Source organism: Typopeltis vanoorti, chromosome 23 (genome assembly GCF_054136105.1).
Source record: "Typopeltis vanoorti isolate ZY-2024b chromosome 23, IOZ_Tvanoo_1.0, whole genome shotgun sequence".
Taxonomy (NCBI): domain Eukaryota; kingdom Metazoa; phylum Arthropoda; class Arachnida; order Uropygi; family Thelyphonidae; genus Typopeltis; species Typopeltis vanoorti.
Genome location: NC_143571.1, coordinates 16345128 through 16362570, shown reverse-complemented (window position 1 = coordinate 16362570; position 17443 = coordinate 16345128). Strand labels below are relative to the sequence as shown.

General features: G+C 36.5%; 1 protein-coding gene across 1 annotated transcript in view; it reads right to left on the bottom strand.

Moving 5' to 3' along the window:
- Positions 1-15631: 15631 nt before the first annotated feature.
- The window catches only part of AspRS (aspartyl-tRNA synthetase), a 232926-nt gene continuing 231114 nt past the window's right edge, over positions 15632-17443 (bottom strand). Inside the window, exon 15 of the mRNA XM_090412705.1 lies at positions 15632-15783. Coding sequence (XP_090268831.1) covers positions 15692-15783 — 92 coding nt within the window. The 3' untranslated portion in view covers positions 15632-15691. The remainder of the gene's footprint in view (positions 15784-17443) is intronic.

The window sequence follows — 17443 nt, the reverse complement described above, 5'->3', positions numbered from 1 at the left end:
TTATGTTCAATAGCTGTGTCCAACTAGAAATAATAAAAATCAATAATGAGGAAATTAAACAAGTAGATCATTACATTACTAAATCACGGTGGATTGGTGATATCATCAGATTTGCAGGAGTGACATGGAAAAGGAGAGCCATGGACAGAGAGTGTTGGAGTAATCTTGGAAAGACCTTCATCCAGCAGTGGATCGATAATGGCTGCTGCTGATGATGATATAATTATTATTATTATTATGACTGCATATGATTGCTTAAACACGTTATTAAACCACGTCGACAAGTGTGGGAAAAAAGGCAGTGATTTGCTACACGACAGTGGTCCGGCACAGTGAGGCACACAGGGGGTCCTTTCCCCCCAAAAAAACGTAAAAGGGAAAAAACACTAGAAAATTTTCCAAAAATCTTTTCCTAATTAATTTTTATTTTAAAAAAAATTATGTTGTGTTGTGTCTTCTATTTTTATACTACTTATGAATTAGCGGTCACTTAAGGTGGGAATACCCTATAGCTCTCGGGAATCACGGTCGCTGTGAACGCAAGGCGAACGAAGTAGTGCTCGCGCTGACCGAGCCTGGTCAGAGGAGATCACAGGTATCATGTATTGGCGATTACTACAGATGCTCAGTTAGAGGTCGTATACAATGCATAGTGTCTATTCTCAAATCGTCTACTGAACTCTCCCCCTCCCAAGATTAAATTTTGTGTGCTCCCCCCCCTTCCCCCGAAGATTAAATCGCGAGTGCGCCACTGATCTGCTGGCATCTGATGTGTCACCTGTATTGGGAATCTCAAGTAGCTCTGTCGGTATCAACCATGCACTGTTGGAAAGAAACGACCTAGCTTTACCGAGTTTTTTTACCTTGCATTGTTTGTTTTGCGGATTTTTATCGGGCAATACACACAAACGACAACAACATAACCAATACATTTCAACTTGACTTGGGAAACAATATTCAGTATTCACAAGCAAATATGCACCGATTGAATTTGAATTCTAGTTTGTCGGTTAGAAAGTTGAATGAATTTCTACTGAACAAACAGGAACACTAAGAAGAGAATGGGGGAAAAAATAATAAAAATAAACAACGCCTCACCCCGGGTTGGTTCTACCAACCTTTCAGTTAACAGCCGAACGTGCTAACCGATTGCACCACTGGAAGAGTTTTCTTCTTTCACTGTGGAATGTCAACTTTCTATTGGGGAGGGGAGGAGGAAAGAAAGAGAATCGAGTTTTTCAAAACCAAGGACTGCATATTGAATCGGTTTATCAATATTCTAAAAGCATCTATCATATCATAAAAAAAAAGTGTGTAGTTATAGTAAAACTTTTAGATGCCCCGTGCATATTTGACTGTAAAAACGTAACGAATATAAGCTGACTTGTATTGACAATGCACTAGTGTAGTGGTCGATATAACATTGTTAGGGGTAGATTCGGGCTCAGGGGTCGATAGAAAAATATAAGACATCATTGTACGGGTAATATTTTATTCGGTTAACTTGGATTACCTCCGTCCTGAATGACAACGACGCAATTAAGAGTGAATCATGGGAACAGTGACATGAATAGGACCTGTAAGATGGAGCAAGATCATGAAGATAGTTACGGAGGCCAATCAAATAGGCCAAAATGACGTATTTACTAATAAACGGATGTGTGGTTCCCGCCCGGTCGGCATGGCGGGAGCGAGATTGCAACACGTGCGCGGTTCTTATTTACTTATACTTACGCGTATTCGATCCCAGTCTTATTTTTTGCACATCGACATACACGTGAGCGTTAATGTTCTAAAATTCATCAACATACACATTATAATTCAATCGTTATTCATTCACGAACTAAACCTCTCTATGTTGAAGAGTTGAGCAGGACTGGTAGTAATACCAGTGATATTAATGCCAGTATATTAATATCACTAGTAATACCAGTGATATTACTAGTGATAGTAGTAGTAATATAAATATACTGTATTATACATACAATAAACACTATATCTATAAAATAAAGAATCTAAAAACTCACATAAGCGTCTTTTTTTGCTTGTCCTATTATAATTACGTAATAGTAAAATAGAGGGGGTCGATAAAAAGTCAAGAAACTCTTGAAGGGGTCGACGGTCAAAGAAGTTTGGCGAGCCCTGCACTAGTGTAACTGGGTTGTTCATGCCTATTGAACATTCGGAGATATAATAACAATGAATTTACAGATAATAATCAATAACAGTGCTCGCGCTACTGAATGTGATGGAAGTTCCTCTGTACGTGGAATGATGATGTAATACTAGGTTATTACGTGGTTGTGCGCACTAAAGATTATTTCAATAACACGGGGTGGGAGGGGCAAAGGAGCGCATATAAACTCTCACAATGGATCTTCCAAGTTTCATTCATTACACCCCCCCACCACCACCGTTTCATGTGCACCACTCTTTGTTTCTTCCAGTAATTGGCCACGTGCATGATAATCCTGTACACTCTTCAACAAGAACATAATGTGAAATTGATCTTTCGACGCGTTCAGCAGCTTTCTCTTCATTTATTATCACTTGTCTTCTCCCAATTTCGTATCAGGGGAGGAGGTAACGAGAGGAGATAGTCACGTAGATGGATTTTCTAAATTAATAGCGGCCACTTAAGGAATAATGGGGGAACGTGATTGCCTGTGCCTATTAGAAGGGCAGATCTACCTAATGGTTCCTCGATTCAGGTGCATGGGTATGCGATTAGCGATGCCAGCATTCAAAAATCAAGTGCCGTTTGATGGTTTGAATTTTTTTGAATAGCACTTCAAGGACTTCTTCAAAAGAAGAAGTGAGAAGCATCACGATCTCAGGAATATTTCGGAAAAAGTGTGCAGCTGATCACGTGTCATCGACTGTATCAACATTCTTCTGAATAGTCAGAATAATAAATAAAATAATAATAAAATTCTTTGATATTTCATTTTCCCTTTTTGGATATTTTTACAGTTATACGATATGACAATTGGAGTTGTTCCATTCCATTTTTTTTTAGGTTATTTGGAACAGTAAAAATAGCGGCTTCGTTTTATGAAGCTAGTTTCCTACAGAAGAAAGGCTTGGATATTTGGTTATAGTTCTTCAGTCGATTCCATAGTTAGCTAATCATGCTCAATGCAAAGTGGAGGTTTAATGCCACTTTCAACCTGATATTTAGACACTAGGCGAGTAGGATGCCAGCATTAGTGGTGTCAACGTTTTGTCGAGAATGATTAACATACAACAAAAGCACAACCAAACGAAATCCATGATCACGTAAAACACAAGTTGACATCAAGGACAAAAGCGGTTGAAATATTCCACACGAAACGACACCTAAACGATTCACCATCGCGCGTAGGAGAATTGGTTTCCAGTTTTCGGTGAGCATTTCATTTTCAGAATTGTTATTTCCGATGAAGAGTGTGTCCAACACACACACACACAGTTTAGACGCAAATTAAAATTAAGAAGCAAAACAGGGGAATTTCTTTGGTCATCCAGTATGCAGTCCACACATTCACTTTGATAGCACTGGAGAAGTCTAAGAGTTTTTCATCTCCAGCGCCGAGCTAGATATCATAGAGGACTCGGACACTCTTGGCGATGAAGCCTAAAACACAAAGACTTCTATTTTGTTCTAGAGATGACCACCCACTCCTGCCTTAACTAGTGGCTTAAAAAGTTACACGTTTAGTCTCTATGGCAGGGTCGCTAGATTATTTAAGTTCACCCATACTGATGTAAACTGGGCCTATAACCTTTCTTTTTTATGTGAGATTCACATGAAAAAGAAATAAAAAAGCACATCCCCCACAGGAATCTATGGACTTAGGGAGAGAACTATTTTTTTTTATTCTATTTATTTATTTTTTGCTTAAACTCTTCCACACGAAAAACAATAAAGATAATAATAATTTAGGGTACCCCACACTTTTGTTATTTGGGTAAGTGAAGAGAAAAGATAAATCAAATGAATAAAACACACACACACATATATATATATGTGTGTGTGTGTTTCTCTTATATATATTTTTATATTTTCTTTTATATTTTTTCCAAAACACATTTGATATCTCAAGAAATCCAACCTAACTGCAATTTAATTTTTTCCCCTTGTTCGTTTCGACGTCTTCAGACGTGCGTCTCAGTTCCTGAAGCACTTCACACAACTCGTATAGTGGGTTTTTAATATTTGGATAGCCGATTAATGTGAAAAATCTGAATCGAGAATTGATTTCCACTTTGTACAATCAAAGTAACAATTTTTTCTCTTTCAAGCGTGACGATTTGCCAATATTTCATTTTTATCATGGATTCCTTCCTTTCTTGCTTCGGTCATAAACAAGTCAAATGCTAAAGCCATTAAATCAGGGTAGTGCAATCAACAACGATCTGGGGGCGTGACCAACCAACCCCCAAGGTAGCTTTTTTTTTTTAGGCCTACCGCAAAATCTCTGTAGACTGGCAATGCATTATAAATTTCGTTCGTTAGAAACGGGAAGTTCTCTTTTCCAGTATTTTATTCTTAGAAGAAACCGAAAGAAGAAGGTAATGATCCATCAAAATTCTGATAATTTAATAATTATTAGAAATATTATTATAATAACAAAAGTATCTCTGATTTATATAATAAAAAACCATAGGGGTATCTTTTTCAATTCTCATAAGCTTCTTTCTCTACGAATTAATTTAATATAATAGAGTGAGATGTCCGAGTGTTAGAGGCTGACATTTCGCCTACAAATAAAAATATAATTTTGAAAACCAGTGTGTCTAAATCGAGCCATTCGCAGATCTAAAAAAATAATAAAATCCATGAAATACTTGCGGCAGTTGATATCTCCGCTAAGTTATTAGAGTACTTTATTATCAAGATAAAACAAGAATTACGATAGAACTGGTCATGTAAATTCTTGTAACGTGTTTTATTATTATTATTATTCCTGACACCTCCAAGGAGTCCGAAGACTCATCGCGGGAGGACCTACAACTCCTTATTATTGATTTTATTGAGGACAAATATTATTTACTGCAAAGACAAAAAATATTTGCACACTAAGCAGGTCCTTACATAGATATAGATACCATAACGAGAATGACTTACGTAACGCATAATTTTGTAATTTGCGTAATTGACCGATGTTGGTCTGGTCGTCTATAACCTGTACGAAGGCTTCGATGGTAAGAGTACTGGACTTGATTTGAATGGTCAGAAGTGAATAATCTCATGTCTTTGTTTAGGCATACGATGGAACTACTTTTACGCATGCGCAACATTTTCGTTCTTTGCTTGTTAGGATATAACAATGACCTAATAATCTGTTATTTCAGTTCGGACGAGTCCATCGTTTTATAAGTGGATTGAAAGTGGCTGATGGTGATTAGGGAGATGGCGATGAACAGGCAGATATTGTTACTACTGAAGTTATTTCGCGGAATCTAATAATCCAACTCCTTTCCCCCCCCCTCACGGGCAGAGGAAGGAGAAATTGCATAAAAGCATGAAACTTCACGTGCGCTTGTGATGTCGATTGGAATCACGATAACCTTAAATTGCAACATTATACTTGAGAAGTCCAAGCTCTTGAACCGACCTGTCTGTAAGTTGACCTTGGAAAGAAATCGCGATTAAACAAGATGGAGCTAACACGGGGAAGATAAAACTAGTTTGGGTTGAAATATGTTCGAATGCATTTCAGATGTTTTATGACTGCAGGATGGGAGTCCATTATATTTTATGGACAAGCCTTATGCAAAAGCGATGTGTTTTATTTTATTAATTATTTCGCAGAATACATGCTTGAAAGATTTGTGGGGTTTGTATTTAGGATCGTTACTAAAAATTGTCCTTGCGTTTTATTTTAATTTTAAAATAAAATTAAAATCGCAATTATAAATAAATCTAATCCCCCCCCCCCTTTTTTTTTCCGTTATGACTTGAAGAACGCCGTTACTCCCTTCAGAAATTATTTCGCAGCTAGTCTCCATCCTTGTCAAGACTAGTTAATAAGTGCATCACAAGCTGGCTTGAATAGGTGGAAGATGAGACAAAAACGGCAGAAAATTGCTGCCATCTAATGTTCTTAATTCTAAGTGGTATTAGTGTGTGTTTTCTACCTTCGATTTTGATGAGTTGCTTAAAATTTGAGTATCTTCCTAGAGAAAAACCCAACTTACTATGGTATACTAATTCCGAATAGGCAGAAAAAAAAAATAAATAAATAAACGGCCGAGGGAGAAAAAAAAAAGTTCCTTTAGTTGGTGACTGAATTCGAACTTGTTTTGCTTCTGTTGAAATACATCTAGGTTCGATTCCTTCTAACTTAGGGTAATTGTCATGTCTGTCAAATTATTCACAATCGCTGGATAATCTTTAATTTATTTAAATTTAGACCTTAATACTTTTCGATATGTATGGCGTACTTGAACCAAACTGATCGCTCCTCTGGTATCATTTTTTTCCAAAGCAGCTTCGTTCAAAATTCTTCCACGTGCTTACCACAGTGACTTTATAAAGAGAAACTTACAATTAATTTTAATTGGGAAAAGATTTCTGGAAATTTTTCTAGTGTTTTTTCCCTTTTTCTTTGGAAGGGGCCAGGACCCCCTTGGCGCGCCACTGATGGGATACATAGGCAATTACTATGGTTTAGGTTACCTGTATTTAGAGCCAATTTTAGCTTCTATATATCTGCACTAAAGTTAATCAGTAACCACCAGAGACTCTCGCAAGCAGCAAGATGCAACTCATTGCGTCTGGTAATATGCGGAGAGAAGGGCCCTCTTTTTTAATCCATTAAGGAAGGGGTGGTCGCTTGGGTTAACACGAAAACGTTTTATCTTAAACCCTCACTCAGCCGTTACCAATCCGTCATTCGGGGATTTCCGACAACACCTACACCGAAGCTGTCGAAGGTATCAAGAGCCATTTAAGGGACACGTAGTAGTAATGACGTGCTTGTCCACACCCCCTTTAAGTGAACAACTCCAACTGTTAAGCTGGAGTAGCCAAGTTAGGGCCAGTAGTTGAGATGCATCATTAGCCACCCCCACGCCGTTACTTACACAGTGTAATAATCAGCGAAGGAAGTCGCCCACCTCGGAGTTTCCTTTTCGCCTTCCGACACCAGCAAACTTATCTGCGTAGTCGGTGCAGTACTGTAGCGCACTCAGGATTTAATCTTGGGGGGGGGGGGAACAGAGTTGAGTAGACGATTTGAGAATACCCACTACGCATCTCATACGACCTATGACTGAGCATCTGCAATGATCGCTATTTCATAAGTAGTATAGAAACAGAAGACACGACCAACATGAATAAAACCAATTCATTTTAATTGGGAAGATATTTGGAAATTTTTCTAGTGTTTTTTCCTTTTTCTTTGGAGGGGGCCAGGACCCCCCCTTGGCGCGCCACTGATGGGATACATAGGCAATTACTATGGTTTAGGTTACCTGTATTTAGAGCCAATTTTAGCTTCTATATACATATACAGGTAGCCTACTTGTGAATGTTTTAAATTTTTTTAAAACTTTATTTATTTATTCTGGTGAGTTCTTAATATCCATTGCTTGGGTGCCAGAACAGTCTGTTTAAATATGGATGTACTTTCATCCAGAATAGTAAAAATTTTGGTTCTATGGTTTATAATGCTGTCCGCAATTTTGTATTTGATTTGTTTTGCAATATGATTCACTATCTCAGTGCATGTCACATTACTATGCAAAGCGCGCCCTATATCTAGCCCATTTAGAATCTGAAGTTCGATTAATTTTGGATGATCTACAAAAGGACGATTATGCTTTGCATTATGATATGCAGTGTGAAACACACGGCACGTGATTTCATGAGCTAAAGAGTTCTATTCTTCTACAATATGTCGCAATGAATCTTACTTTTACTTCTGCACTTTTGTGAGATTTGATATCTCTATGTTCATAAATTTTCTTACTGAGTTGCTTTTGTTGGCATTGTTTAATATGTATTAATCCATTTATCCCCTGTGATGCTAAGTGAATATCCCGATGTGAAGAACTTGCGCCATTGGTCTGTACCTCTGCACAAATTATACACCCCAAACATCCGTCCTTAGAAAATAACCAACTGTATTTACTTTTGAATACTATTCACTGGTCGAGTGTCCAGCAAGTCGGCAAATCTTTCCTTTCATTCAACGTATTAATATTATCGCATTGCAATTTGATATGTAATTATCGCAGTGCAACTGATATATAATCCTGAGTTTCTGTGGATTCGTTGCAGACTTCTTTCTCTTTAGAAACTACACAAAAACTCATTTTGTATTATCACTGTCATCCGAGCTATTTTTCCGGGGATCGGCTAAACCTACTATTTCAACTATGGATAAGTACGAATGTACTTATCCATAGTTGAAATAGTAGGCTTATATAAACACAAAAATTGCACGATTTTATTTGTGCTTCTCACAATCACGAGCTCTGATCATCAACTGCTAATCTGCTGTTGGTTACTGACTGTTGGTGATAGTGTTGCCAGAAAAGACAAAATATCGCTACGAGTGTGTCAAAATACCACTGTACTATGCTGCAATAATGTTTGCTTGTCAATCGCTGCAAGATAACACATTACAGGAAGCTCCAAACCTCCCCGTCCCTTTCATCACGCGTTCGTAATCAGGCGACTGTTGATATTGACTTTATGTACATATTCAAAACTGTAAACAGTTGTTGAATAATAACACAATAATGTGGGCATAATTATCGTAAAGGGAGAACAGTCACAAAACAGAAAAATGTTCCGGGCCCTATGCATAAAAAAGTTCCGTGGCCGATCCCCGGCTGAATTTAACCACTGCTTGTAATAGATATACTTTGTATACTTGTTCTATTTTTTGTTGTATTATATATATATATATATATCCTTACCATACATCAGCTCGCTCTCCAAGAAACTACGAAGAATTTTAAGAAAGTTTAACACAAAAACGTGCTTCTCTACTCTTCCCAAATTAAGATCAATTATAAGTAAACACAAACCAGCTCACAATATCTACAGTTCCCAGGAGTGTACAAAATTACGTGCGACTATGGAATAAGCCATACTATGGCCAGACTGAGAAATCCATCCTCATACGCCTCGAAGAACACCAGAGACATTGCCTACAAAAGAACTAGAGCAAGTGCCCTGTCAAGCCATGTCCTGTTTTCAGTAAACACAAACAACTTTAAACCTTCATATATGCCACGACGAGGTAGAACGCCGCATAGTCGAGTCTAAGGAAATTGTTATGACCCTCCCCCCCCCCTCATCATATAAACAGTAACCTTAGTTACAATTTACTGGACTCATTCAACTCTGCTATCAGATTCTGGTGCACTCGTGAAGTCACACGTGCACAGATGCTGCCTAACAATAGAACTTTAACACGGACTGCAGCTCCAGTTCAAAGTTAACTGTAGTTTATAATAGTCGAATTTCAGTGACACAATGTTTCTTTATAGTGTTTTTTATTTGCTTTCTGTGTTTCTTAACGCCTGAAGAAGTCGGCCTTCCGACGAAACATGTTGCGTCGTGAATAAATTTAATTGTTTGTTCTAACTCTCGGATCTAAGTCAGTGTATAAAAATATGAATATATATATATATATATGTGTGTGTAACACTACCTGGATCATATATATATATATATATGACACCTACACGAAAGGTCATTCAAGACCTATTGGCATATTTTATTAAGTACAATGTTTGTTCAAGAAGATAAGAATAAATGAAAAATTTGTTTACTTACCAAGTGAGTTATAGTCTTTGGGAAAGGGAAATGACAGGAACGGCAGAGAAGCTGAATGCGCAAATCTTGAGCTCAGTTGGACTGTAAATGGGTGTTAACCAGCAGCTGCTCAAAAACTAAACGTCTAAGAGAGAAAGACTAGAGTCGATCTGTGAGAGAGGAATAATCAGTTCTCTTCTGGACAGCATCAAACAATTTAGAGAGAATTTCAGTGTACAATGCCAGATGTTTGAGATTTTTAGTTAGTTACTACACATGTGGGAAATAGTGCCTTGAACAGAAAAGACATGGTGAGTGCAGGAATTTGAAAAGAACAATGATACCACTAACTGGTCTTGTTATATTTGATGATGTGAAAGTGGTGGAATCGTCTATGGTCTTGGCAAATGAACTGAAAATTCGACTATCGTTTGGACTAGATTCTAGTTTGCAGCATTTGACCTCAAAATTTGATTTATATTCGTTGTTGGTTTTGTCAAGATGTTGGCAAATGAAGCTTAAGTGGAGTGTGCAGCTGGAGTTTTGGGATCAATCCATTCACAGTATGCTGCGTTTTTTTTTTTTTTTTTTTATGCTTCATTGGTATGCTCGAGAACTAATGCTTAGAAAAAAAAAAAAACAGCTAACGCCTTTTATTCCTGTATGGAGTAGGCGAGGCCATTTTAGCCTTATTTAACTTTTGGAGACTGAGTGGACAGTTTAATCTCTGCTGGTAGCCAATCAGAGATAGCCTAGCCCAAGGCTATCACTAATATAAGCGGCCAGCAGTGAGGACAAACAAGTAATAAACGTTTAATAAACGAACAAGTGCCGTCATATCGTGGTTTTTAACATACTATTTTTAATATCTGAAATACCGAGTTCTACAGTCGATTTTTTTTTTGAGTTTACGGGAAGAAAAAACCAGTCCCTCCCCCCACCCCAGAGATTGGCTAACTCAGGAGCCAGCCGAAAAAAGGCTTGTGCTTGGATCGGGAAAAAAACAAGCAGTATTCAGGACATGGAAGGGAGTTCATCCTATTTAGCACCATTTAAAGTGCTAAAAAGAAAGGAGTTTGAGAATTGTTCAGTGAATGTTATTCCATGAACCTGTATTAGTTTGTGATTTGTTACCAAGAAGAAATGATGACCAAGTATATTTCCGGTATATTCTTGTAGTGAGATTTTCCGTGTTAGGTCGTTGCAAATGGCAACTACCTCAGAATCTTCAGTCTTGATTGGTGAGGCCACTTTGCTCCAGCTAGCAAAGTGGTTATACGAAGAGAAGCTAATTTGAGTTGCAGATGATGTGGTCCTGAAGGATGACCACGCTATTCTACTGCAGAAATCAAACTTTAGAGATAGTTGAAAAGAAGCAAGAGTGGTTATCTGCATTTGAAGATCAATAGAAACAGCAAATGAGCATGGTCATATTTTCTCATGGCTCTCTCTCAAAAAGAACTAAGAATTGATTCTAAGTGACATTTGGAAATTATCAGTTCTTTTTACACACTAAACTAACTTTACAGCTAATCACCTCCAAACGATGCCAGAAAGTTAACTCGTAATACCTTCCACTGTCTCCATGTGTTTCTGCAGTTTATACTACATTGGTGTCCAAAAGTAAGGAGGAACTACATTTTTACCCGTATTTCAAAAAATCTTCATAAGTACAGCCAAACGTGAACATAAATTTATTGCCAGCATGCAAATAAATTATATCACACAAAACGTGTTATAAATTTCGTACAAATCTAATTGCACTATGTTTTTGACAAAAGTTGCAAATTTCCCAAGGATATAGTAAAGGAATTAATGAGGAGTGCCTATAAAAAATTATGCAGATTTCAGTATGAAATATGTCCACCACAAACTGCAATGCAGCTCTAACAATGTTGTACCATGCTTAGCACCAAATGATTCAGTTCTTGAGACAAACTAGCCCATATTTCCTTCCGAGCAAGAATAAGACCTTGTTTTTCTGGAGGGATTTTTCGATCAGCAATGCGTTCACCAAAGTTTCTATGTAGTTGAGATCTGGTGAGCGTGTTGGCATTCGATTAATATCCTTGGTCTCCAGAAGTATCTCCACTGCCCGTGTACAATATGGTGGCATTGTAATCCATAAAAATGAATTCTTCACCTACAGCATAACTAAACAATCGAAAATGACATTGAACATCTTCGTTGCAATATCATTCGCCAATCACAGCAACAGCGCGTGCAGCTCGGTGCATTCATTAAGCACGATGCCTGACCACAGCACTGCCATATCTACCCCGATCACGAACATTCTTGCGATCGTAAGCAATACCACTTTCATCCCCGGATCAAGTGTCATGTAGAATCGGAGGAAAGACTAAAATGACTCATTTGTAAAGGGTACATTAGGCCATTGGTATCTTGTCAAATTTTTATGGATACAGTACACCACCACTGAAAATGTGCTCTACAATCGGTATGAAGGCTACAGGCCTTGGGTTGTATAGGTCTACTCGTCACAGTTTGTTGTGATATGTCTACCGGTGCTTGAATGGAGCCGATTTGCAAGCTGACCAGCAGTGATGTGTCAAGTAGGTTTTACTATTATAACTAAAATTCTGTCTTCATGCTTTGTGGTAGAGTAAGGGCAACCTTTTGGTAAACTTCTGAAATACATTTGATTGGTTTGAGAGAGCATGAACACAACGCTAAGTGAGATCTCAAACTCTGGCAATATCAGCAATTCTGATAAAGCTTCTTCAAGCTTTCCAAATAATTCTTTCCCACATGAAATCATTTAGATGATGTCTTTGAGAGAGTACAAGATATCCAGGTTTGCAACTTTACTCCTTCATAAAAAAGACTTCAAACAGAATTCACTCAGTGCAGCCTTTTGCAGTATTGAATGCTATCACGTTACCCCCTCATGTGTGATTCAGTGGGCAATGAAAATCATCTCCCAATAAGATAATCACAAACATACACGCCTTCAACCTGTTGGTTAGAGAGCAAGCATACCACTCAGTTAACAAATAAGTAACCCTAGTAGAAGCAACAATAAATCTTTATTCAAAGATCAGTAGATACTAATACTACTAATACATGTTAATTTTTTTAAATATAATTTTTACTTTTTTCCCCCCAATTTTTGTGACCGTACTATTAATCACAGAAATTAGAAATTTTAAACTAATGAATGATTTCTGCATGTTAGATGTAAACAAATGTTCATTTAACAAAAAAACTAATAATTATAAATTTTCAGGAAGTAAGAAAAATGAGAGCCTTCCCCTAGTGTTTCCCCAAGGACTACATATGGCCAGGTAATCAAGAAATACTTCAACTAATTCCTTTTTCCTATTTACTTGTCCACACAGTGCTATTTTTACATTATAGATTTTGCAGCCACTCATGTGTGTGGGGTTGATATAACAATCTTTACAAAATCAATAATTTACTATCAAGGAAGCAAACAAGAATTAGCACATTCAGCAGGATGCTTCCTTTTAATGCTGTTAAAAAACTGCCCTTTGTAAATTATTTAAATGTTTATTTCTTTATAATTTTATACAAAATGCTAATCATTTGACAACAAAAATTTGAATTTCCTCTTATAGGGCACTAATAAATCAGCATTATTTAAAAAAACAATGTTAGAAGTAATTCTATCCTGAGTGACCATTCAAGCAATTCAACAATGGTATTTGAATTAAATGAAATTTTTTTTAACGGCGTCAAGGATTATGACTCGGCAGCAATAACTCTTCCAAAATTCTGAAGCTTATGCTAATGTTTTGTGTTTTAATTCATATTAGTAATTTATTTTTTAAACTCAATATTTTTATGTAAATTATATAAAAAAAAAAAAAACATCAGCTAACGCCTTTATATTCCCGTATACGGGAGTAGGCGAGACCATTTAGCTCTATCTAATTTTTTGGAGACTGAGTGGGCAGTTCAATCTCCACTGGTACCAATCAGAGATAGCTGGCCCAAGGCCATCACTAATTAAGCGGTATACAGTGAAGAGAGACGGCTCAAATGTGCCGCCATCTCGTGGTCCCTAACCCTAACACAATATATTTAATGTCTGAAATAATGTGGGTTCTACGGTCGATTTTCTTGAGTTTACGGGACGAAAAACCCGCTTGCCCGTGCCAGAGATCGACTAACTCGGGAACCGGTCGAAAAAAGGCTTAGAAAAATTTCCTCTAGTCGCCGACTAGACTCGAAACCAAGTCTTCCTTCGTGCGGCCAAGCGCCGTGGTGTGCAAACGCCACATCCACTGAGCTACACAGGCTCTTGTAAATTATATAAATAAATTACAAGGTGTTCCAAATTTAAAAAAGTTTTTCCCCATATTTATTTCTGTATTCAGTTTCCAAAAGATGAATAGAAAACAAAGTGAGTCACTCAAACATATTTAATTTTGGAAATTTAATCTGAAAATTATTTAAACAACCATGATGCAAAAAATATACGACTAATCAAAAATAACAGAACTTTTTTTTAAAGGGAAATTAAAGTATATACAAGTTATTACTGTGAGTTCCCTCATGATCTCCTCCGACTCTTGCATGCATCAATTCTAGCAGTCATTCCATTTTCAATACATCTTTGATAATCACCTCCCACTGTTATGTGTATTCAGTGCTAAAGACCAAATCTAGTGGCAAATAGGAAAATCATACGAACACTCATTTTTCTGCACACTTAGGTTATGTTGCATGGTGCATTGTAATGTAGATACAGGCTGCTGGAAGGTCATTCGTAAAGCAGTTTTTTATGGATGTGTTTCAAAACTGGCAAAAAAAATGGTGCGGTATGACCGTGGAAGAAATTGCTGTAAAAAACACATACATCATTAATATATGTCATAATGTGACACAGCTAATAACAGTGGTTTCAACTCACTGAAGACTGAGTCTAAATACTACCTTGGGTATCAGATGTTTTCAGACAAAAATTTGCCCCAGATATACTGATTAGTATATTAAACATCTACTGATTCAAAAATATCCATGTATTCCAAAAACAGCAATTTTGTTTAAGTTTTATCCATTATTGCAGGGGTTGGCAACTAGTGGCCTGCATGCAGCCCAAATGTGCATTTTTGGCGGCCCATAAAAGATTACATGGCACGTAAATAATACATTTTATATGAATAATAAATTAAAAATAATTTTATACCCATACACTTTGTGATATCGCCATGCAAACTGGCACGAGTCAACCGTGTGAGTCATGTGTGGGGATAACTAGGCAACTTCATCTGACAAAAATCGAGATTTTGGGGCACTTTTTCAGTCGCATTCCCTGGTCCGTATTTTAATATAATTCAATAACATCAACTATTATTTTCAGAGGATATATATATTTCTTAAAAATAATTTCAAAAATGGGTTCAAGAAAACATAAAATTGCAGATGAAGGAAGAAGGTTTAACGATGAATGGAACAACAAGCACTTCTTTATTGAAAATGAGGATAATCCCCTTTGTCTTATTTGTCATAAAATTGCTGTTGCTGTTATAAAAGAATATATCAGATGTCATTACGAGAATATTGTACTTTATCTCGTAATCTCAAACTTTAAATATTTCTGTTTTTTTTTTTAAAGATTGATAACTTAAGTATTTTTTTTCACTCACTATTTTCTCTTAATTAAACGCTTGCAGCCCAATTATTAAAAATAAAAGCTGAATGTGGCTGAGTCTGAAAAGGTTGCCGTCCCCTGCATTAATGGATGAATGATTTTTTTTTATGCGCTAAAGCATTTTTAAGTTTGACTTGTATAGGTAAAAGAACAGCATTCTTTTGGCATGGAAAAATTCCTTCAAATGAGACTTCATATATCAAACAGAAAGTTTATTTTAAGTTTTTTTTTTTTTTTTTTTTTTTTTTAGAATTGTACATAAAATATTGTTTAACAATTCATTTAAGCCATAAATATTATGGAGTTAGCCTCTTTGGATCACGAGGAAACATAGATGTTTTTCGGATATTATCAAGTCCCAGATATAGCATGGTCACACGCTCCAAACCTAGAGGAAATCATACATAAGTCATAATTTAGGAAAAGTATGTTTCCCACAAAATTATACCAGTATTTTATATGCAAATATTTTAAAAAAAAATTAAGTAGAGCAGTAACAAATATAGTTAAATGACAGTGCATAGTGAAATTTTGCATACTTGTGCACATCAAAATTTTTGTAACTGTAGTGCATCTCTAATTGTGTCTCTCTCTTTCTCTCAATGTATGCAACAGGCACTAGTTCATTAATAACATTAAAAAATATTTCACATTTTATGTCTTGTAAAGCATCATCATCGTGGGTTGAACAGAAATTTCGACTATAACAGTGAAATGCATGCATGCTTAAAAAGGTTCCATTGTAGCTCAGTAACCTAGCAGCTAGGATAAAACACTAATGGAATTGGGATAAAAAAATACAATCGAGCATGGCAATTTCCCAAACTTCTGGAAGAGCATGACAATTTCCCAAACTGATTTTGTGAGTCAATTTATTATTATGGATGAGACCTGGATTCACCATTACACACCAGAATCCAAACGGCAGTCAAAACAGTGGACAGAAGCCAGTTGTTCAGTGCCAAAGAAGACAAAGTCGGTTCCATCAGCATGAAAGGTCATGGCATCAGTGTTTTGGGATGCAAAAGGCATTTTGTTTATTAATTATCTTGAAAAGGGTAAAACAATAACTGGGGAATATCATTCTGATCTTTTAACCAGACTAGATGAAAAAATTCATGAGAAAAGATCCAGTTTGTAGAAGAAAAAAATTATCTTTCATCAGGACAATGCACCTGCCCACAAAAGTGTTTTGGCAATGGGAAAATTAAGTGCTCTGCATTATGAACTGTTGGAACATCCAAACTATTCCCCAGATTTGGGGCTCCCTCTGACCTCCATCTCTTCCCAAAACTAAAACTCTTCCTCGCTGGTCAGCGTTTTCTTCGAATCAATGTGTTATTACTGTGTGGAATAAATATGTTAGTCTTAAGGGAGATTATGTTGAAAAATAAAGATAATTTTGAAATTATAAATTCGTTTTTTCATTGTTAGGCCGAGAACTTTTCAGACCACCCTCGTATGTTGCTTGGTCTAGGTTCATTATTGAGAATGCAAATGTATTATATAGAATACATTTGCATTCTCAATAATGCAAATGTATTATATAGAATCATGTATTTGACAGCAAGGTGAAACATGCTGTGGCAATGACAGCATGGTGGTAGAAAACGCTTAACACAAATGCAATCAGGAATACATTCAAAAAAAGGCATCTAAAACTTGAAATGGCAGTTGAGGAAGATGACTATGCTCAAATATGAAGGCTTGAATGTTTTATAGCAGCTACACTGCATAATCCAAAGGTTGGGGGTGGAGTCAAATTTCAGATGATTGAGTTGAGCTCTCACAGTATGCATACATAAAAAGTGAAATAAAACTATGTGAGAATTACAGAGGAATTTTCCTACTGAGTTCCTGTTAAGATTTATGCAAGTATACATCAGAAAATAAAGTTAAGAAAAATTGTAGAAGGAAAGTTTGGAGAAAGAACAAGCTGGATTCATGACAAACAGATGTTGTCAGGATCAGATTTTCACTTTATGACATTATGATAATAAAGAGATCATGGGAATATGACAAGGATGTGTAATTAAGTTCTGTAGATC